Source organism: Otolemur garnettii, unplaced genomic scaffold, assembly GCF_000181295.1.
Source record: "Otolemur garnettii isolate 467f Iridium unplaced genomic scaffold, OtoGar3 scaffold00002, whole genome shotgun sequence".
NCBI classification, from domain to species: domain Eukaryota; kingdom Metazoa; phylum Chordata; class Mammalia; order Primates; family Galagidae; genus Otolemur; species Otolemur garnettii.
In genome coordinates, this window is record NW_003852397.1 from 50,278,624 (window position 1) to 50,302,254 (window position 23,631).

Genomic DNA, 23,631 nt, shown 5'->3' on the forward strand with positions numbered 1-23,631 from the left:
GGCTGGATTCGAACCTGCCACCTTAGGTGTATGTGGCTGGCGCCCTAGCCACTTGAGCCACAGGCGCTGAGCCAGCCAGCTTAACTTTTAAAAAACATAGATCCCAGAAACTATCAGACTTCAGACTATACTATATATTGATAGTGATCAGAACAGCATAGTACTGGCACAAAAACAGAGAGGTAGATGTATGGAACAGAATTGAGAACCAAGAGACGAACCCAGCTACTTATCGTCATTTGATCTTTGATAAGCCTATCAATAACATTCAGTGGAGAAAAGACTCCTTACTTAACAAATGGTGCTGGGTGAACTGTAGAAGACTGAAACTGGACCCTCACCTTTCATCATTAACAAAAATTGACTCTCACTGTATAAAGGACTTAAACCTAAGACATCAAACTATCAAGATACTTAAAGAGAGTGCAGGGGAAACTCTTGAAGATATTGACCTGGGAGAATACTTTATGAGAAGGACCCCCACCTCCCCGGGCAATTGAAGCAACACCAAAGATACATTACTGGGATCTGATCAAGCCAAAAAGCTTCTGCACAGCCAAGAACACAGTAAGTAAAGCAAGCAGACGGCCCCCAGAATGGGAGAAGATATCTGCAGGTTATGTCTCTGACAAAGGTTTGATAACCAGAATTTATGTAATTATGGTAATATGTAATTAACGTATTAACAAGAAAAGAACAAATGATCCTATCTCACTGTGGGCAAGAGATTTGAATAGAAACTTCTCTGAGGAAGACAGGTGCATTGCCTACAAACACATGAAAAAATGCTCTTCATCCTTAATCATCAGAGAAATGCAAATCAAAACCACTTTGAGATATCATCTAACTCCCATAGGAGTACTCCACATAACAAAATCTCAAAACTACAGATGTTGGCGTGGATGTGGAAAAAAGGGAACACTTCTGCACTGCTGGTGGGAATGCAAATTAATATATTCCTTCAGGAAAGAAGTTTGGAGATCACTTAGGGACCTAAAAATAGACCTGCCATTCGATCCTGCAAGTCCTCTACTAGATATATATCCAGAAGACCAAAATTCACTTTACAACAAAGATATCTGCATGAGAATGTTTACTGCAGCCCAATTCATAATTGCCAAGTCATGGAAGAAGCTCAAGTGCCCATCAACCCATGAATGGATTAATAAATTGTGGTGTATGTACATGATGGAAGATTATGCAGCCTTAAAAAGAGATGGAGACTTTACCTTTTTTATGTTTACATGGATGGAGCTGGAACATATTCTTAGTAAAGTATCTCAAGAATGAAAGAAAAGGTATTCGATGTACTCAGCTCTACTATGAAACCAATATATAATCACCCACACCTCCATACGAAAGCTATAACCCAACTACAGCCCAAGATGAAGGGGGAAGAAGAAGGGAAGGGAGGAAGGAGGATCAGTGGAAAGAGGGTAATCAGTGGGACCACACCTATGGTATACTTTACAAGAGTACATGTCAAATCTATTAAGTGGAAGATACCTGTACAGCAGGCCTAGGGAGAAACATGTCCAAATTGGAGAAGAGATCAGATGGTCTAGGAAGGAGCTTTCCAGAAAATAAAAAACCTATGTCTTTGAGCATATGGAAAATATTAGCCATAGGCATGCAGCGGAAATATTAAAAATATTAATAAATACTAAAATACATTTAAAAAAATATAGGCAAGTGAAAAATAAAGCAAACTATGAACTCCAGGACAAATGGAGTTTCCCTAAGAAGGGAGTAGCAAATCACTTGGCATAGGAGTAAACGCCTATTCAGCTCAATGTAAGTCTTTTCTATTGATTATCAACATCTGATTTAGAAGTATGTTATGAACACTAATGAATACAGGAAGGAAAGAGTATAGGGAGGAAAGAATGCTGGGACAGTATGGGAAAGCTAAGTCCTCACTTAACAAGACAGATAGATATATAATGCCTACATTCATCAATAAGTCAATGAACAATGCCTACAACTGATAAATCAAGAAAAGAAAAAAAAGACCACATAAGCTCTTATTTGAAATACAAATGCAAGGGGTAAATGCAAGGGGAATGTAAGATTAGAGGTTGGGAGAATTGCTTCAAGGACAGCTATTTTTGATTCTAAGTTTGAAAATTATGCTCATATTAATTGGATAAAATTTAAAGTAAGTTAAACGAAAAGATTTTTAAAAAGATCCTTATAACTTACTGCTAACTGGTAACATTCTGAAAATATCAGCTTCCTTCACTGGCAATAAAAGATAACTTACTTGCTTTCCCAATTTATCTTCTAAAGCTAAGGTTTATATTAAAACACACCTTCCGAACATCAGAACTTTTAGGTTCTGTTGTCCAAGTAATGACCCGAGACACTGCAAGGCGAGTTTCACTGGAATTTATAAAATCTCCTGGATCCATCTGTTTAGCCAGAGTTTCTATGTATTTAAGGATAGCAACTTTCACCTGTAGAGGTAAGTAGAGAAGACGGTAAGATTATGAGACACGAAAGAGTCCTTCAAAAATAATCAGGTGATTATTTCTTGACAAATAGAAAATGAACAAACATGAACAAGAAAGAAACTATGCAAACACCTACCTGTCTGAGGTACAAATGATGTTGATGAACTTTTAGGTCCCAGGTATTTCAGTTCCCGAGTTTGAACAACCACTGAATACTTTATTGACATGATAAGTAACTCCTCCTTGAGTCTGACTTTAGAGCTAAGTCTTGGCTAGCCTTATAGGGAACCTGTCCTTATCAACTTGGTGTAGTTTCATTTTTTAGAGATATGAACCAAAGTATTTTGGAAATAAAGTATGGTAAATGAAGTTGGTAATCAAGAGTGCCTTGGTAGGGGGGGCCTCAAAATTAAGATAAGAGTCACATAATGAGATCAGGTTCCTTAATGGGTCCATCAATTGTTAGAACTCTTTCAAAAGAAGTGTCACAAAAATGTTTTACACAAGTATGACTGTAAAAAAGACAACATTTGTTTATATAAAAAATTATCATGTATGGGTCTAAAAAGTCTTATTATTTTCCCAATAGTTCTTGATTTGCAGGTACATGGAATAAATTATATTCCTTTTGTCAGGTATGCTGAAGCAGATAAAAAGGTTAAAACCCACTTTTTTTTTTTTTTGAGACAGAGCCTCAAGCTGTCCCCCTGGGTAGAGTGCCGTGGCATTACAGCTCACAGCAACCTCCAACTCCTGGGCTCAAGCGAGTCTCCTGCCTCCGCCTCCCAAGTAGCTGGGACCACAGGCGCCCGCCACAACGCCCGGCTATTTTTTTGGTTGCAGCCGTCATTGTTGTTTGGCGGGTCCAGGCTGGGGATTCGAACCCGCCACCTTAGGTGTACGTGGCTGGCGCCTTAGCCGGTTGAGCTATAGGCGCCGAGCCAAAACCCACTTTTTAAAGTCATATATTTTAAAGTCATGTATTCCAATATTCTAAGATTTCTAAATAATGTTTCAGACTTTACTTAATTTTTATAAAAGTTAAATGTTTAAATATGACAAGTAACAGTTATATATATTTAGAGTATACAAAACAATGTTTTGAAAAATGGATGCACTGTAGAATGGCTAAATTCAGCTAATTAACATATGTATTATCTCATATACTTATTTTTTTTTTGGTGAGAACACTTAAAATTTATTCTTATGGTAGTTTTCTTTTTTAATTCAATTTTTAAATTATATATACTTAAGGTGTAAACACAATGCTTTGATAAACATGGTGAAACGGTTACTCTATCAAGAAATTTAACAAATCCATCATCTCAGTTATCCCTTTTGTATGAATGTGTGGCAAGAAGACCTAACCTACTCTTCCAGCAAAAATCCCAAACATAAAATAATATTGTTAACTATACTCCTCATGTTGCACATTTGATTTTTAGACTTATTCATCTATAGAGCTGCAACTATGTATTCCTTTTTGTAAAGAGATGAGATGGGCCTCTCAGTTTTTTGTCCAGGGTGGCCTTAAACTCCTGGGCTCAAGTGATCCTTTCACCTTACCTCCTGAGTAGCTGGGATCCTTTAGCTTACATCTTCCCATTTCATTGTCCTCATTTAATTTTCAAGTACACAATACAATGTTATTAACTAGAATCACCATGTTGTACCTATTCACTTTAGAAATAACACCTGACCTAGTACACAGACCTTGAATATAGTAGATGCTAAATACATATTAAGTACTGATTTGCTAACTTAGAAAAATTAGTTTAAACATGTGATTAAAACTTGAAAAAATATTGCTAAGATTAATCAGTTTTTCTATGTTCTTCCTTCTCTTATTATTTATTTTAATGTCATTTTTGTCACTCAGGCCAAATTAGGTCTCTGGCAAGTGCCTTGATAAGTTAGTATGTAAGAAGTAAAATATCAGCTTGGCGCCAGTAGCACAGTGGTTATGGTGCTGGCCACATACACTAAGGCTGGTAGGTTTGAACCTGGACTGGGCCAGATAAACAACAATGGCAACTGCAACAACAAAAAAAATGGCCAGGCGTTGTGGTGAGTGCCTGCAGTCTCAGCTACTTCAGAGGTTGAGGCAAGAGAATCGCTTAGGCCCGAGAGTTTGAGGTTGCTGTGAGCTGTGATGCCACGGCATTCTACTGGGCAATGTAGTGAGACTCTGTCTCAAAAATAAATAAATAAATAAATAGAAGTAAAAATTCAGAATAAGGTTCTAACTCTTGTACATTTTTCCCTTCCTGCTTCAGTAAAATTAAGTGACAGAAGGATCAAATTACATCCTTCTTTCATAACAAATGAATTTTAAAGTATTTATAACTACACAGGCAATGAAGGAAAAAATAGGTAAATAGGATTATTTCAAACTAAATAAGCTTCTGCACAGCAATGAAACAATCAACAGAGTGAAGACAACCTTCAAAATGGGAGAATGTGTTTTCAAACCATGCATCTAATTAATATGCAAAATATATAAGGAATTTCTACAATGCAATAGCAAGAAAACAAATGATTTAATTAAAAAATGGGCAAGCAATGTGAACAGACATTTCTCAAAACACAAACAAATAGTCAAAAGGCTTATGAAAAGGTGATCAATATCACTAATCATCAGGGAAACGCAAATCAAAATCATAATGAGGCTAAATGTTTGTACCCTCATATTAATTTGAAATAACCCCCCCCCCAAATCATAATGAAGTATCCATTCACACTTGTTAGGATGGCTATCATTATGTGAAATGTCTGATTTTGAATCAAAAGTACAGTTTATTGTATCTCAACCAGGAAGCAGTACAATTAATCAAAGTATGTGCCTAAATTATCAACACAGTTTTGTCAACTTAATGGTAGCTCATTTAGCCAGCAGCGAAGAAGGCTAGAAAGTGAGTGGTGATGAAATCACGAAAGGTGTTTTCCACAGCTTATTGAGAATTGAGTATTTTTCCTTGCAAGTATTGGTCCAAGGCCTGGGAGATGTGGTAGTTAGTGGTGCAAAGTCTGGTGAATAGGGTGGATGACAGAGAGTTTCTAAGTTCAGCTTTTGTAGTTTGACCAGTATTTGTGTAATATGTGGTTGAACATTGCTTTGCAAGAGTATTAGCGTGTCTCTATTGACTAATGTTGGTTACTTAATCCCAGGCATCCTCATCATTTCATATAATGGTTGCTGTAGACATCCATTATGATTGACTGACCAGGTCTCATGGAGCTGCAATGGATCATACTAGCACTGAACCACAAAACAGACATCATTACCTTTTTTTGATAAATATTTGGTTTTGGACTGTGTTTTGGCACTTCATCCCTATCTAACCATTGCTGAATACTTTAAATTGTCAAAAAGAATCCATTTTTTATCACATGTAACAATATGGTATAGAAATGGTTCACCTTTATGTCATGACAGCAAAGAAATGCAACCTTTGAGAAGGTATCTTTTCTAAGGCTTATTTAATTCACATGGAACCCATCTATCCAGCTTCTTTATCTTGCTGATTTGTTTCAAATCGTCCAATATTGTTGCAATAGTAATGTCAAACCTTGCTGCTAATTCACATAGGCTGAGGGGGATTTGCTTTCACTATAGCTTTCAGCTCAACACTATCCATCTTAGTTTCTAGTCAACCACAAGGTTCAGATTCAAGATTAAAATCACCAGAAAGGAACTTCTCAAACCATCTATGTGCTGTACAACATCAGCCACAGCCTTCATAGTTGCAAACTTCACAAACACTTTGTTGATATTTTGAGCAGTCTGTGCTGCACTGATTCCACAATGGAACTCATATTGGAAAATAATATGAATTTTTGACTTATCCATGGTTTCACAAAAATTACTCTAAAACAATTTGAAAGATAATTACAAGGCAAATCATGCATTTCAAAGAATGAAGATGTACCCTCACAAAAAATTTTAAAAGTGTCAAAGTGAAATGTCAGAGACATCAACTGTCACACTCAGAACATAAGGAAATCAGACATTTCATACTTAATAACCTGATAGTAAAAAGATCAGAGATAACGAGTGTTGATGAGGGCGTGGAAAAAGGGAGCCCTTGTCCACTGTTAGTGGGAAGGTAAACTGGTATAGCCATTATGGAAAACAGTATGGAAGTTCCTCAAAAAATTATAAATGGAACTATTTTATTATAATCTTACTTCCATGTTCACTGCAGCACTATTCACAATAGGAAAGAAAACGAAATTAACCTGAGTTCCCATCAATGGATGAATGGATAAAGAAAATAGGGTATATATACACAATGGAATACTTGTCATATGTGATAGAGAACATGGTTGAACCTGGAGGATAATATGTTAAATGAAATAAGTGAGGCATAGATAGACAAATACTTACAAGTAGAAACAAAAAGTAAAATGGCAGTTAGCAAAGGCCGAGGGGTGGGGAAATTAGGGAATACAATTTTAGTTAGAGAAATAGATTGATGAGACCTATTGTACATGATAAAGACTACAGTTAATATGTTATATATTTGAAAGTTGTTAAGGGAGTGGATTTTATATGTTCTCACCACAAAAAAATGGTTAGCATGTGAGGTAATGCAAATGTTAAACAGCTTAATTTAGTCATTTCACAATGTATACACATATCTAAACATCATGTTGTACACCACAAAGATGTGTAATTCTTCTTGTCAATTAAAAAAGAAGTTACTATAATTTAAATAAATGTATTACAAAAACCAAAAGTTAATCTATTAGTTCTCAGAAATGTGTAATGGATAAAAAAAGAGACTTCTGGTTAGTTTTACAGTTAACAGGCAAAACTAAATTATGGCAGCACACAATATTCTGACTTTTGATGCCACTCCAGCTTCTAACAATGTGACTAGCTGAAGGGTGACTATATGAAATAAAAAAAGAACATTAGTGTGTTTTTAAGTTGTCAACAATAACTGAATAAATTTATTTGCACTATGTGAATTCAATAGTGTACTTTCTTGGCAATTTATAGTCATGCAAAATTTTAAAAGGGTTTCACAGAATAGGCATGTTTACTATAACAATACAGGCAGTCCCTGAGTTACAAACATTTGACTTACAACAACGTGCACTTATGAATGGAGGCTATTTAGATTAAGCCCCTGAGTTACAACATTTGACCGACCAACACATAACTCCTGTTTATGAATGGAGGCTATTATAAGAAATAGGCAAATGTACCTTTTCCAACTTACATACAAATTCAACTTAAGAACAAACCTATAGAACTTATCTTATTCATAACCTGGGGATTACCTGTAGACCAAATAACTACAACTAGTTAATGTAATTAATTGAATGTATGACATTTTACAAGGTTATATACATAGTCTAAAATTTTAATAATGCAGATGTGCAATTCTTTTCTAGAGAAGAAAAAATAATTTAGTTGCTAAGGCATGTGTAATTCTTCAATATGTTTGTGAAACCCAGAAAAAGAGACCAACGAAAATTATACTTATTTTAAGAATGTTACTAATTAAAAAAAAAAACTTTGTTTTGCCATTTTTACCACTTTTTTTTTAACATTTAATCACAAAATACTATGTGAGAGGTGTAAAATTTTGTACAAAGACTCAAAACTCTTATTTCTTAAGTTGGTTTAGACCAGTGGTTCTCAAACTGTGCGCTGCGACCTACAGGAATTGTATTAAAGGGTCGTGACATTAGGAAGGTTGAGAACCACTGGTTTAGACCTTCAGTTGCACTGATGTCTATATGATGTATTTTATATTCATTTTTAATAGTTCTTTAATATCACCACAAGTACCTACATCACAACTTTCATTACACTTTACAGCTTATCATTTATTATTGATAATGATGATAAAAATTATAAGTTTTGCATTCCCAAGAATATCTAGCAAATGCCTTGGACATAAAATGAGTTCAAAAATGTTATCAATAATAGGAAGTAAATTATTCTTCTGCAGGTCACTTTGGAAAATCAAAACAGATGAAACCCTTTTCACAAAGCAGCTCTGAGAAAACAAAATTACATTGAATAAAAGTCAATCCTGGAGACAAACATAATTGTGACTCTGAGGCACAATTGCATTTAAAAACTTACAGTAATGCTTACAGAAATATATTTCATGCAGAAGAGAGCAGAAAACTATAGGACTTATATAAGCACATATGCTTGTTATTTCCCTGACTTTATTATTTATTTATTTATTTTGAGACAGAGCCTCAAGCTGTCCTCCTGGGTAGAGTGCTGAGGCATCACAGCTCACAGCAACCTCCAACTCCTGGGCTCAAGCGAGTCTCCTACCTCAGCCTCCCAAGTAGCTGGGACCACAGGTGCCCGCCACAACGCCTGGCTATTTTTTGGTTGCAGCCATCATTGTTGTATGGCGGGCCTGGGCTGGATTCAAACCCGCCACTTTGGGTGTACATGGCTGGCGCCTTAGCCAATTGAGCCACAGGTGCCAAGCCTATTTCCCTGACTTTAATTTCATTTAATAAAACTCACTAAAAAACATCTTTGTAAAAAATTCAGGGGCTTTTCTTTTATTACATATTAAATTGTTTTCTCTTTATGTTAAATTTAATAATCATTTGAAATCACAAATCGAAATCCACCCAGTTTTCATGTCAGCTGGAAAATGTGTGCAAGTAACAATTCAGAAAGTTAATCCTATTTCCATATTTTATGCACACCCACATTGCAAAAATAGAGAAAGTTACTATGTCAGTTAAGAAGAATTGAACAATAGCACTGAGATTAAACTTAAAAAAATTTTGCTTACTAAAATATATACATAGCCAAAATTGACATTTTACCTAAAATACCTATTAAAACACCTAAAACTAAAAACAAAAAAAAAGTATTGGGAAATCACAAACATAGAATTAGGTAAGACTTCATAGAGCAAGTTTGCATTACCAGCTCAGGGTTAGATGGCCATACTTGTGATGCGTTCTTAAAGTGTATCCCCATTAAATTTCTCCAAAAGAAAGTCTGACATTTAAATAATATTTGAAATAAAATATGTGCATGCGCAAAAGGCTTACAAAGGTTAGTAGTTGAACGTGGATGCATACAAACATTATCTGAAACACTGCAGAGAGAGTTAAGAAAAGAAACAATGTAGATGAACAAAAACAAAAAAAACCTTATAGCTCCAAAAAGAGTGAAGCTGGTCCCGAAGTGCTGGCTTGACTGTCTGAAAGTTTATAAAAACAAAACCCACAGATTGAACAGCTTCTCATGTGACAGAAATACAAATATCAACATTAACTCATGTGACAAAAATACAAATATCAACATTAACTTTATTAATAAAATACTTCAATTCCTTTACAATGACTTTAAAAGAACTCAATTTTTTTACCTTCAAGCTTGGTGTTTGAGTCTGATCAACCGTAAATCTCATTAGAATATTGAACTGAAGATCATTTGGAAAAGATTCTCTGAAATAAAAGCAAAGCAAAGTAAAACAAAACAAAAAATTAAGTCAACAAACAGGCATGAAATAGCAAAAAGACTATGCTTAATAGCAAAACATTCAAAAAGCATGCATGAAATAGTTATCTGTAAATGGTGTAGTTTATATGATAGAGTATATAATAAAAGCATTCCCAGAAGAAGATGAATATTTCAATTTATACCCATGACAGGGTTAAAAAGTGACATTATAATAAATTATAGTCTATCTTGCCTTAACTACAGATTTATTTGATAATTAGAAAAACATATTCAGTAAAAAGTTGAACATTCTTAGAAATGTTTCCCCACACCTAAAATCTGAATTCTAGACTCACCTCAACTTAGTAAATGGGTATTTGAAATAAGTCACTTCAACAATCTACATAAGAAAGTAAAAATATATCATTGGTTCAAAATCTTCTGAAAAGAGATTTTGAATATTTAAATGTATAATAAAACAGTCTTTCAAAACGTAGAAAATAATTTTGTTTTTACATTAGATAGAATAAAATCTTTAACCTTATTTTGTAGATATTTCTTAAGTAAAATAAAATACCACTTTGAATTATTCAACCAATATTAATAAAATTTTTACAGAAGAAATACACAGTTTGACCTAAAGAGCAATACTGCACTAAACGTACAAAGTGAATGGGCTATAAGGAATAATTTTCAAATAGAGCCCATACAGTCTAAATTGTTTAAAAAGACTTAAGAAATCTGAACTTTTAATACAGAAAACTAAATACTCCTAATTACTATCAGGTAAACTTGAAATAATGTGAGAAACATTTTACCTTGTAACATCAAGGGCTTTCTGAACTTTTGCCTGAACGGATCCAAGCAAATCAGCACCCATTTTTTTTAGTAGTTGTGTCAGCAATACAAACAACCAATCTTGAAGATCATCTTTGTGGACTTGTATGAAATCCACTAGAGTCTCCAAAAACATGCTGAACACCTAAAGTTGATAAAGGGGGAGAAGTGGGGGGAAAAAAGAAGGAAATATTGACCTCTATGCTCAATTCAAAACTAAAATAGAAAGGAATACAGGAATCAGAGGCACAGCGATTGGCAGCCAAGCGGAAAAACAATCTCTCTTGCTTTTCATTGGACTCTGTGGTACAAGAGTACATTTGAACTGTTATCCAACTTCTGCAGAAGTTCGACAATTAGCTATTCCATGCAGCATCACTTGGTAAAGAAAGTTTGGCCATAATGGCTGGCACACCTAATGTTATCAATGATGCCACAGCTTAAACTGGTTAAAATGAAATCCACTTATATTTCTCTCTATCTAAACTAGAGAGAAATAACTATGTATGGTCTCATTGACTCTTCAGCATTTTGGAAGAGTGGCACTTAATAAATCACAGGACCACTATGCTGAGTGTTACTTTAAGAGTATAAAATTTATCTGCGTTAATGGGATAATCAGAGAATCCTCAGATTTCTCAAAATGACAACTGTCACAAATATTTTGGTGTGACAAAATATTTATCTTATTTACTAAAACTGCCCCCAAAATAATTTTAAATGATCTGGGATAGCTACAACTATATCTAAAATAAAATAAGCCCATGGTAAATGTCTACATCTAAATTTCAGTGATTTAAAAAAAAGTCCTGGATGGCATATTAGTCTCCATTTCTACTGATGAATCTTATATTTGGTTCTAATATTAATCTACTAGCTTAAAATTTTTTAAGATGAAAAAAATTTTTATGAAAGGAAGCTCATGGTCATAAATAACATAATGTATTAAAATACTTATGACAAGTGACCTATAATAAAGTATGTCTTTATAAGTAGAAATTCAACACCATACTGGACAATTAAAATTTATTTCTAGGTGAAAAGTACTGGCCTCTTTAAAACTGTCAATCATGCCATATTATGAGACCAATTATAATCTCACAGATAAATACCATGGTTTTAAAAATAGTTAATAATCTCAAAAAGTAGCTGTGCTGACTTGAGAATTGAGGTTTTTGCTTTCAATGTATCTTTTTTTTTTTTTTTTTTTTTTTTTTTTTTTTTTTTGGCTGGGGCCAGGTTTAAATCCGCCACCTGTGGTATATGGGGCTGGCGTCCTACTCCTTTGAGCCACAGGTGCCATCCTCAATGTATATTTTATTTCTTAAATTTCCCTTATACAGTTACAAGATGAACTGTTTTTCTTTTATGTAAGAAATGAAGGATTTTTGTCAATCAGAATTACAACTAAGTTTTAATATTTGAATCTGAGATAAAAACAAAAAACATAGGTCAGGTGTGTTGGCTGACACCTGTAATCCCAGCATTTGGGAGGCTGAGGCAGGTGGACTGCCTGAGCTCACAGGTTCGAAACCCGCTTGAGCCAAAGTGAGACACCCGTCTCTAAAAAATAGCCAGGTGTTGTGGTGGGCACCTGTCATCGCAGCTACTTGGAAGGCTGAGGCAAGAGAATCACTTGAAACCAAGGGTTTGAGGTTTCTGTGAGCTAAGATGTGAAGTGAGACTCTGTCTTCAAAACAAAACAAAACAAAACAAAAAGATATTCTTAAAATATTCTATATTATAAAAGCAGAAACTATGACTACTTTAAATTTTCTAATACTCCCTGGTCCTCAGGCAGTGTCTGCCTCAAGACTGTTCACACCACAATGTAGATTCCTTCAGCTTCTCTTCCAACTCTTTTTCTAACCAGCCTTAAACTTGGCTTCTCTTATATTCCTAACTTGGCTGACTGCTTCATTTAACCATCTCTGGCCCTCTCCTTGGTGCTCAGGATACTGTGAAGGAATGTCATTAGACCTAGTCTATGACAAGTATGTAAATCTCAGAGGTACTTATTCTTATTGCTACCTGTTAAATCTGTCATTGTTGATTATTAAATATTCAGAAATTTCATGAGGTGGTTGGTAGCTTAGAATCAGGCATGGTTTAGGAGTATTTACAGCTCAGAAACAGGCAAAGTTCTACAAACCATGGCTTCTTACCTCTCCCCCACACCTGGCTTACTAGCAACCCTACTCTCTCTCATTCTTTAGTTTACTTTCACCCTAATTTCAACTCTTGCCTGTCCTGAAGATTCCAACTTTTTCCCATATGCAAATCCACTCTTAAAACAATATACATCAGAATGCCTAAGTTAACCTTTCTATTTTATGGATAAGGAAACAAAGAGCCAGAAAATTAAGTGACTTGCCCAATATTTCACAGCTGGTCAGGCCTGGGTAGGCCAGGACTTGAAGCAAAGTCACTTCCAGCTGTGTTCCACCAATTCCATTACTGTATGACCCACTTTATCTACTGTACTGTCATTCTACCTTTAATTCTCCAATGACTTTACCCTCACTTTGATTTCCCCTATTCCTATCCTTCTAATAATCATTTCTCCAAGAAAGAAGTGATTTTATTCATTTTTAAGGCCAATCTCTCTAGTCTGTACTCATGGTTTCTAACATATAGTCTCTTCTATTACTTGTATCTTTACTGTTATTCTCTACTTTGCTTGCAGGTACATCAGTTTTCATATTATTGTTCCTACCAATTATTTTCTAATTGCGGCGTGTAACAGCTTTTTCCTAAGTATGTTTGGCCATTCTGTAGCTTGACACTGCCTTCATCTTATTATTTCACTCCTTTCTGCTTGTCAGCAATTCTCCTTTTGAATCCTAAATGTCTTTATCTTGATTCTCTTTTCATCATAAGTATGACTTCTTTGACAAGGTCTCTCTGATCTATCCTATGAAGCACTGGAATCTCTAAAATAGCTTTTGGCCTTCCCCAAATCTGTTTATCATACTATCCTTATAAGCACTAAAACTTTCTGACCCAAGGTCTGAATTTTTGTAATAGCTTTACTTTAGTGATTATATTTCTTGCATACCAGGGGTCAGCAAACTGTTTCTGTAACATGACAGACAGATAGTAAATATCATAGGCTTTGCAAGTCAAGCAGTCTCTATTGCAACTACTCAACTCTGCTCTTGCAGCACAGCCTTAGATGCTACATGAAAAAATGATCATGGCTATGTTCCAACATAACTGTATTTAAAAAAACAGGCAGTAGAGTAAATTTGGCCTGCAGGTTATAATTTGCCAACTCATGTCTTTTTCACCACCAGACTGTGATACAGCTTTCTTGACAGAAATAAAATCCTTTAATAACATCACTGTCTATAAGATAATACCTCAAATCCTTAGGAAACTAACTCCAAACTGATCTTGGACTATCTGGCAACATACACTCCTTATCCCTAAACACATCTCACATACCTCCTTGATTTCCGATTTCCTACCACACCACTACTCCATTCATTTACACACACAGTATGTGATGCCCCTCAAGTCTCAGCCAAGAAGCTTCTTGGACTACTTTAAATAATAGAATAGCCACTGATTGTCTGTACTTGGAACTAATAATGGGACTATTATTTTATTTCTTACAAACTCTCTGACATCCCCTTCTTTTTTTGGACTTGTGCTACCATTTCCAGGAGGTACTTTCTTCTCATGTTGACATATCCAAAGCTTATGTTCCTGTCAAGATCTGAACTGAAATTTTCTTTAAGAAGATTTCTCTAAGTACCCTAATTTGGTTAGACATAATGTGAATAGCCGAATTAAAATGTAGATATGCTATTTATTGTACTCAACATATAGAATTATACTATTATCTTTCAAAAACACTTACATCCTATCAATGGTACTTACTAAATGATCATATGGATGACCCTTGAACAACACAAGTTTGAACTGTGTGGGTCCATTTATACTATGTATGTGGATTTTATTTCATCTCTGCCACCCCTGAGACAGCAAGACCAATTCCTCTTCTTCCTTCTCCTCTGCCTACTCAACATGAAGATGACAAAAATGAAGACCTGTATGATGATTCAGTTCTAATTAAAGAATAGTAAATATACTGTCATATTTTCTTAGTAACATTTTGTTATCTCTAGCTGACTTTATTGTAAGAATACAGTATATAATACATATAACATACAAACTATGTTATTTGACTATTTATATTATCAGTAAGGCTTCCTTACCTATGATTAAAGAAAATGGAAAGTAGATATGTTAATATAATTCTAGGATAACACTAGTGATAATCATTTTATTTCAGAAGAGAAAGTTGAGAATCACTGATCTGTAATTTACCCCATTTGCTTTTATAGAATGACATTAATAGTCATATTGGAAAGTACAAGTAGGAAGGTAGGGGCTAATTTTTTTTAATAATTGTGAAACTTGGGAATCATTTAAAAATCATTCAGTAGAAGCAACTCCCAATGGAATCAACATATCTCACAACAGTAATCTGTTGGGAAAGAATTAAATATTTAAGCTGTTACAATTGAAGCAGCTGTTTCTTAATCCTCCCTTATAGCTTAGGTGTGCCAGTCATCAAATACAGAAGAACATAATCAAATTAGATTAATTAGTAGATTAAAAAGCACATCTCCAAACAGAATGACAGTTTGCATAACTGCAAATAGCACTTCGTGGATTGCAAAGGGTCCAACACTGCATGAACTCTTTGGGAGAGAAAAATAGAGAAAAAGGGTTAATTTCACAGTCATGCAGTAAAGTTAGGTTTCCAACAAATATTGAACCAACTTACTCTCTATTGAGAGTTCCAACATAGGGGACAGCATGCAAAAAGAAAAAAAGAAAAAAAAGAAAAACACACAAATTAGTCGCCATCAATGCAAAGTTCCTGTATGGAAGAAAAACACTTAGAAATAAAAGTGACAAATGTTTTTCAAAGTTTTATGATAAACTCAAAATAGTTTTTAAAGTAAGAGTCAAATGAATAGTATGGGAGAAGAATATATGATTTTCTAGTGTTTCTCTTTCACCTTTTTCCTTGCCAAGAAAATTAAAAAATAAAAACAAAAACTCTTCTTTTCCAGACTCCACTATCCTAAAGGCTCAACTTCTGGAAAGGAGCCAAGAATAAGAGACATTAACTCCCCCTTTTTTTTTTTTTTTTAGCTGTCACTCTACCCAAGCTGTCACCCTAGGTAGAGTGCCGTGGCATCACAACTCACAGCAATCTCAAACGCTTGGGCCTAAGTGATTCTCTTGCCTCAGCCTCCTGAGTAGCTGCGACTACAGGCGCCTGCCACAACGCCCAGCTCCTATTTCCAAACAGAGCTAACATTTGGTTCTAAAGCTCAGTACCTAGATTTTTTTTTTCTTTCTTTTTTTTGGCCCAGGCTGGGTTTGAACCCTTCACCTCCGGTATATGGGGCCGGCGCCTTACTCCTTTGAGCCACAGGCGCCACCCAGTACCCAGAATTTTCTCCCCTTTCTTTTTTCTAATTTTTCTCCTCTCAGAAGCAATGCTTTGTCAAGTTAAATTATTTCTGTAAAGTTTGGAACATTACTGTTTTTCGGAGGCAAAAAGCAACTATATAACAATTTATTTTTCCCAGATAAGATGTGTGTTATGATCTCTTGATCCAACGACTACAGGCAGCTGAGCTGCCTAGACCAGCGGTTCTCAGCTTGTAGGTCGTGACCCACAGGAACTGTGTTAAAGGGCTGTGGCATTAGGAAGGTTGAGAACCACTGGCCTAGACACTTGTCAGGAGACCATATGCAAGCTTGTAGGTAGGGTATTCAATTATGCTCCATTTTAGTAGGCACAGATTAAATTCCTACCTAAAGGAATTTAAGATAAAGACAATCAATTGCCAAATTCAAAGCATGCCTTTCAGTGTAGGTACCTCTTTTCAAAGAGTTCCTTCAGAGTCAAATGACAGATAGCTTTTGGCAGCTGATACTGTTTACAGCTGAGGAAAAAATGGCAACTAATGCTGCTTACATTTGAGAAAAAAATACAGAACAATCAAAATAAAAATCTTCCTTCTCTAAAAAACATAAGAAGGAAATATTCTGGAACTGGAGAAGGTGGTCAAAACCGAAAGGATATAGGCTGCTTGCTCACAACCTGGTTCTCTAAATGTCTTGTTTCAGCTGAGGACAACAGGTAGTCTCAACCATGTTGGGCAAAAGTGACAACTTTCACTTACCAAGGAAACTGGCTACTATCCAGAATCTTTTAACATAGAGACTGGAATGCTAACTTTAACTTAAAAGAACATAAGAAAACCCACTCAATCCAATGGTCATGGTACGAAATATCTCCCTTCTAGGAGCAAAGTTTTATACAGTTTCTGCCCTGTGAATTTTCAGGATAGGGTACAGGTAAATGACTCCAAGTGGAGATCTTTAGAGTGAAGTCCAGGCTTCAAAAAGATGTGCTACCCAAGCAGAGGCCCAAGAATGCTGAGTTGAGGAAGAAAGGGAAGTGTCCCTGATAGCATATTTCAAGGTTATAAGGAAAAAAGTACATGGCACACGAGGGGAAATTAAGTTAATTCAGGCAAGGTTGAGAGTAAGGAGGGATAAACAAGGAAAAACGATAGGCTTTGTTTGGACATTTTCCTGGGGGCAAATGAGCAATCACAGAAGGTAGCTTCTCTAGCTAGTAGAGAAGACTTACCTTTTAGAAAGATGAATCAAGGAATCAATGTGAAGAAAAATTTAGAGATGGAAGGAGTGTGTGTGTGGGGGGTACAACAAGAGAGTTGTGCCACGAATTATCAGTGAGAATGGAGAGATATTCAGAAGGCTGAATCCACAGCATTGAGTGAAATTTCTATAATAATGCCAAAATTCTTCACTAGAGCAACCAAGGGATGGTGGTATCATTAAACAAGATAAAGCAATGTAAGAGGAAGAGTAGTTTTGAGATTAAAGATAACCAATAGGTATGTGATCATTTAAATAAGTGTAAGAGAAAAATAGAGGTTGGAAATACCTCTTTGGCACCTTTTAGGATAAAGCAGGTAACTGAAGGTTCAAGGTAAGGTAGAGCACTAAAGAAGAGCACCTAAGGCAAGACTCTACACAGCATCAACATTAGGAAAATAGGCACCCGAAGGGTGAAATAAATGGCATGAAGAAAGACTGGATTAGGCAGGACAGAAAACACGCCATTCCTTCTAGCCCATACCACATTCTTTAAAATGATATAAAAGGCATGATGAATAAACTCACAACAAAGCTGGAAAACAAAATAAGGAAATCAACAAATTGGAATTTATGAGAAATCCCTGGACAACCAAGCAGATGAGACAATATTAGCAAGAGATAGGATACAACACAGGATTTATGTCTAACAGCACAGCTACAACTCAACAGGAGGGCAAGTAGAAAGAATGAATGGCTTTTATGTGCAGTTCAGCTTGCTGGTTGGAGGCAGGAAATGGAGTTCTTCCTGGCTTCCATGCTCTGGACAAGCTAAGAGACTAGGACATATGTTGGGCATGAGAAAGGGAAAGAGGTGAACAAGGTTGGAGTTTTAAGCACACAGAATATTTGACAGTCTCCATGTGGGAAAGGAGAGAAAACTGAGAGGAGGAGGATTACCAAGCAGCACTGAGAAACTAGACAAAAATCACAATCAGATACACAGACTGGCAGGAAAAGATAGGGACTGTGTGATTTCACCTAGCAGGTGCCAGAGTACATTGTTTTTCTTCAATAGTTCCTAACCTTCAACCAGTGACATGAACTCTAAGAGTATAGGCTCCTGAACATGTTTCTATTTCACTGTCAAAGAGTTGATCAAACAGAATAGGGGTCAGTAAATTTATTATGGCCTGCAAGCTAAGAGTAGGTTTTTTAATTTTAAAAACTAACAAAAGACTATTTAGTGACAAATGAACAGTAAGGCTGTGCGTGGTGGCTCATGCCTATAATCCTAGCACTCTACGAGGCCCAGGCAGGTGGTCTGCTTGAGCTCAGGAGTTCGAGACCAGCCTGAGCAAGAGTGAGACCCCATTTCTATTAAGAACAGAAAAATCAGACAGGTGTTGCAGCTGGCACCTGTAATCCCAGCTACTCACAAGGCTGAGGCAAGAGTATCTCTTTAGCCTAAGAGTTTGAGGTTGCCACTGCTATGATGCCATGGCACTCTACCCGGGGCAATTGAGTGAGACTCTGTCTCAAAAAAAAAAAAAAAATTATATGAACATTCACATATATCATACTGGATTTAAATCTTTAGCTAGATTTTAGTTTATGTACAAAGTGGGATTTTGATACAGTTAAGTAATATCATAAATAATGTTCATTGATAAAGTTTTACTGCAACACAGCAACATTCATTTGTTTTTATGTTGCCATTATGGATGCCTTAGCTGTAAGGATAAAACTGAGTAGCTGGGACAGAGACCATCATGGCCTGCAAAGTCACATTATTTATAGAAAATAATGGCTGACCTGTAATATAGAACAAAATTACACTTGGAAAGAAAAGATCACAAAGAGTTGCTTGATCCTGAAGATGGCACTGTTGGTTCTCTATAAAAATATATTAAATAATGAGAGGCATAGCTGCTATTTTAATATCAGGATATAAAACAAAAACTCAAATCAAACACTAAGACATTGTAAACCTGGCACAGTATGGTAACATGCCCAGTTTATCCTTAATGGATTTATTACTGGCAGAACCTCTGATGAACAAACCAAACAAAAGACCATTACATTGTCTTCACTGAACTGACCAAAACCCCCCAAAACTCAAACCAAGCAAACAAAACCGATGAGTCAATAAGAACTTTCTGTTTGTTATAAGGTTCTAAGAAGAAAACCCAAAAAGTCACTTTTCTGATTCAACTTTTGAGAGAATCATAACTAGCTGTCCATTATCAATTAGGGAAGGCCAAACATCTGTGCTCAGTTAAGTTCCTTTATCAGTGTCAAACTCAGTTTTCTGTTTGATCTTTTAAAAAAATGTTTCTGTTTATTACTGCATAGATTTGGCATCCAACCTAATTAGATTATTGCTCTAAGTAAAAAAGTATGACTTCAAGAAATAACCTAGCCCTGGTCTTGTATCTTTCGATAGGGAAGCATTACTGAAGATCATTAATAACTGTATTTTTCAAAGTTGAACAGACTATTCATTAAAATGTCATTTAATAATAAAACAAGCTCACCTAAATAACTATCTTGTCTTTTGGTTTACATTGTGACTAAAAATATAAAAAGTTAATTTGTTCAAGACTATACTTTCAGGGATCATTTCTATTGTTTGTTACTAGAGAAGTTTCTCTGAATGTGTAAAGTTTTTAAAATAAAAAATGTTAATTTGTTCAGAGTTTTTAGAAATTTTGCATTAAAGCAAGACTTGTGGCTGTAACCAGTGGTAGCAATATCAACATAAAATGTACAGTTATCTACACATTCAGTTTAAAAGTTATAAACTTAAAAAAATTTTAGCAAACTGCTTACCAAATATATTTGTATCTTTTTTTTTTTTTTGTATCTTTGTCTTTTAATGAGATCTTTTATCATTAGATAAATATACCCTCTGACAGAGAATAATTTTTGTAAATACAGTTTTAAAGTACGAGCAATTTATTTAAATTATATGTATACTCCACTGGTTTAAATATTTTGGTGGATTTATTTATAAAGTGGAATTGTAGTATTTTTAAATACTGCTACAAGTAAAGAAAGTATCAAAAATAGAAAAAAATAAGAAGAAAATGAGAATGTGATAATAAAGTAAAGACAAAAAAAAACAAAAAACAAAATCAAGCAAAACAAAACAGTAAAGTGAGGTTCACTGATATTTTTCTTATAATTTTCTTGTCACATCTCCTTTTCACTTAGACTAGAAAGTCTCCTGGTAGACACTTGGGGCCCTAAAGGAAGATATGTAAGGTTTCATCATTATCAAACACATTGCTGGAAACAGAATAAAAGACCACATTTTTAAATAGTACTATGCATCAATGTAAACCACAATTTCACATTATACATGCAGATTATGCATGAGTACTTAATTAAGTACATTTTAATTAATATTAAAACTTGAGCAAAGTTCTGAAAATTTTTATGGACTATTTTAGTGTATGAAATGTTTCTTCTTTTATATTACTACCAAACTATGGCTAGAGCTATATTTTGTTGTCTTTGTGTTATTTAACAATTCTTTTTGACAAAACTGTTCTTTCAAAATATTAACAGGAATAAATTTACTTAATGCAGTAATCACAGAAGAAAACAAAATGTCAGAAACTTTTTCAATTTATTCCAATTACATCTTTGACAAATATTAACCATTCTTAGTAATACAAAATACACCAAGTTGACTAAATTATAATTTACTTGTTCTTGTAACTATTCAGTTTTCACTCTTAGACAGTATTTCACTAGAGAAGCTCAAATGATTACCACAGAGCAATTTCTAAATTATGTATGATATCAAAAACTTAATTTGCATTATGTTTGAAAATATTACTACAATTTTGAGACAATAATAAGTAAAAAAATGGCTTTTAGTTTTCTGCTATTATTTTACTTCTTTTATGGGTCTAGGAGTAAATTATCTTAAATGTTAAAACATACCTTGCCATGAGGATCAGCAAACATTCTTGTGAAAATTTCACATAATCTTTTCAGTTCAACTCGACTGTCAAAATAATAAAATGGCTAATTAATATCTTCCTGTAGAAATCATATAAAAGTGATCTTGGCTCGGCGCCTATAGCTCAACCGGCTAAGGCGCCAGCCACGTACACCTAAGGTGGCGGGTTCAAATCCCCAGCCCGGACCCGCCAAACAACAATGATGGCTGCAACCAAAAAAAATAATAGCCGGGCGTTGTGGCGGGCGCCTGTGGTCCCAGCTACTTGGGAGGCGGAGGCAGGAGACTCGCTTGAGCCCAGGAGTTAGAGGTTGCTGTGAGCTGTAATGCCACGGCACTCTGCCCAGGGGGACAGCTTGAGGCTCTGTCTCACAAAAAAAAAAGTGATCTTACATAGAATTAAGTTTCTTAACAATAAAAAAAAGTAAAAAAATTTAATCCTCGAAATTGAGAAATGTGTGGGATTTACCAGTCAAGGATAAATACAAAGTTATCAAATCCAACAACAATTCTATTGTAATCTACCTTACCTTAAAGGTTAAAATTTGTGAAAAGAAATATAGTTGTATTTCTTTAATGTAGCATGACACGTATAAGGTGTGGCATTCTCAATACAGGAATCTTATCCTTTTAAAGTGATAAGGTGGTTTTTAAAATTTTGCCACTTAGGGGCTAAAATCTTTCTAAATTACACCTACTCTCTTGCCATTTAAAATGATATACTAAACATAACCTTGATGGGCTGAGAACAGTATTATAATTATTTATTGCAGTGATTTAATAAAGTATGTGTTATACACACACTAACACATATAGGTAGTACATAAATAAATACTGTAAAATATTTAGTGCTAATACTTTCTAAAATAAATACACAGCAAGTACATAAAACTCTGATTTCACAAGTATCAAGTCAGGAAGCAACCTTATACATTTCACCACACATCAAATCTATGAAATATCTGAAGCCAGATTCTTAGAGGGGTTGCTTATAAAGGTTTAAAATATTACACAGATAATGACAATGAAGAATAAAGGGGGGAAAAAGTAAAGCTAAAGCCATTAGGAAACAAAACGCAAAATAAACTTCTGCCCTTAGAGAAATTCACTCTAACTTGACTTCATCTTACACTTAAGAGTCACATGTTAGATGCATATTAAGAATATACCTTCATTTCCAAATAAGCAGAAACACTTATTCCTCTTGCTGAAAAATTTAGCAGAAATGAATTCCATAAACCAGTTAGCTTTATTGTTATGCACATTGTATTATTTATATTAAAATCAGTAACATTTTTATGACCTTCTATTTGTGAATAAAAAGTTTCCTTTTAAACTATTTTGTTAAATAGAGCAAGTGAATTGAAACATTTTGTAGTAATCTCTAATGGTCTCAAAATACTGAGGCTTGGGAAAAACACTTTGATGCAACCAACTGAATTTATGCAAGTCTGTTCATATATTTCTAAAGCGTTACAGACACAAATTCAAGTCAAAAAGTGCTAAACTGATGGTGAAATTATTTTAAGATAATGCATCTCACCTTAGTGTTCTCTGATTTTTTAATAAATTCTGTAGACCCAGAAGGCCTTCCTTCCTTTCTGACCAATTGGAACTAGCGCATCTATTGAGGACTTCTGCCACATCTTCTGTCTGCCTCATATATGTAGGAATACTACCATTTCGAGAACTATAGGAACGTTCTGAGCAAGCACTCGATGCATCACTGTTGGCATCATCATCTGAATGCATTCCATATGATTCATATCTTCTTCGAGCAGGTTTTTTCTGTCACACAGAAAGAATCACATTAGCAGTAGCCAAATGAATATACTGGTATTTTGTAATTTTTATTAACCTCAAAAAGATTGAACTCTAATTTAAAATCAGCACAAAGCATGCTGCTAATCATCACAGTAATAAAATGTCAACACTTAGTTTTTCTTCAGAAAATGTTTTAGTAGTAAAAGGTAAAATATTCTTTAAGTAGGTAAGTGGTAGCAGCAGGGTAAGACCATATAGAAGTTCAGATACATAAAGTGGAAAGTGCTCAAAGGGTGGTTTTTTTTCCTTTCCCCTTTTCATGAAAAGCCAAGAACTATTAGAATGTAAATGAGCAAAAATGAATTAATAAGAAGAAAATACTACCTTTCTTTTTGGAGTTTTTGGCCGGGGTTGGGTTTGAACCCACCACTTCTGGCATATGGGGCCGGTGCCCTACTCCTTTGAGCCACAGGCACCACCCAGAAAATACTACCTTTTAATTT

The 23,631-nt window shown here is 34.9% G+C and overlaps 1 protein-coding gene and 1 pseudogene across 7 annotated transcripts in view; one reads left to right on the forward strand and one right to left on the reverse strand.

Moving 5' to 3' along the window:
- CLASP2 (cytoplasmic linker associated protein 2) overlaps positions 1 to 23,631 on the reverse strand; it is a 216,714-nt gene that overhangs the window by 50,395 nt on the left and 142,688 nt on the right. For 4 of the 7 annotated variants that reach the window (XM_023513932.1, XM_023513941.1, XM_023513942.1 and 1 more), the window contains 7 exons: positions 22,908 to 23,152; positions 21,346 to 21,409; positions 15,533 to 15,535; positions 10,716 to 10,879; positions 9,824 to 9,902; positions 9,605 to 9,655; positions 2,313 to 2,456 (listed from right to left, as the gene is read on the reverse strand). In XM_023513932.1, coding sequence (XP_023369700.1) covers positions 2,313 to 2,456; positions 9,605 to 9,655; positions 9,824 to 9,902; positions 10,716 to 10,879; positions 15,533 to 15,535; positions 21,346 to 21,409; positions 22,908 to 23,152 — 750 coding nt within the window. The remainder of the gene's footprint in view (positions 1 to 2,312; positions 2,457 to 9,604; positions 9,656 to 9,823; positions 9,903 to 10,715; positions 10,880 to 15,532; positions 15,536 to 21,345; positions 21,410 to 22,907; positions 23,153 to 23,631) is intronic. The other 3 variants (XM_023513935.1, XM_023513939.1, XM_023513940.1) reach the window with 3 other exon arrangements.
- LOC111725869 lies at positions 19,992 to 20,067 on the forward strand (annotated as a pseudogene).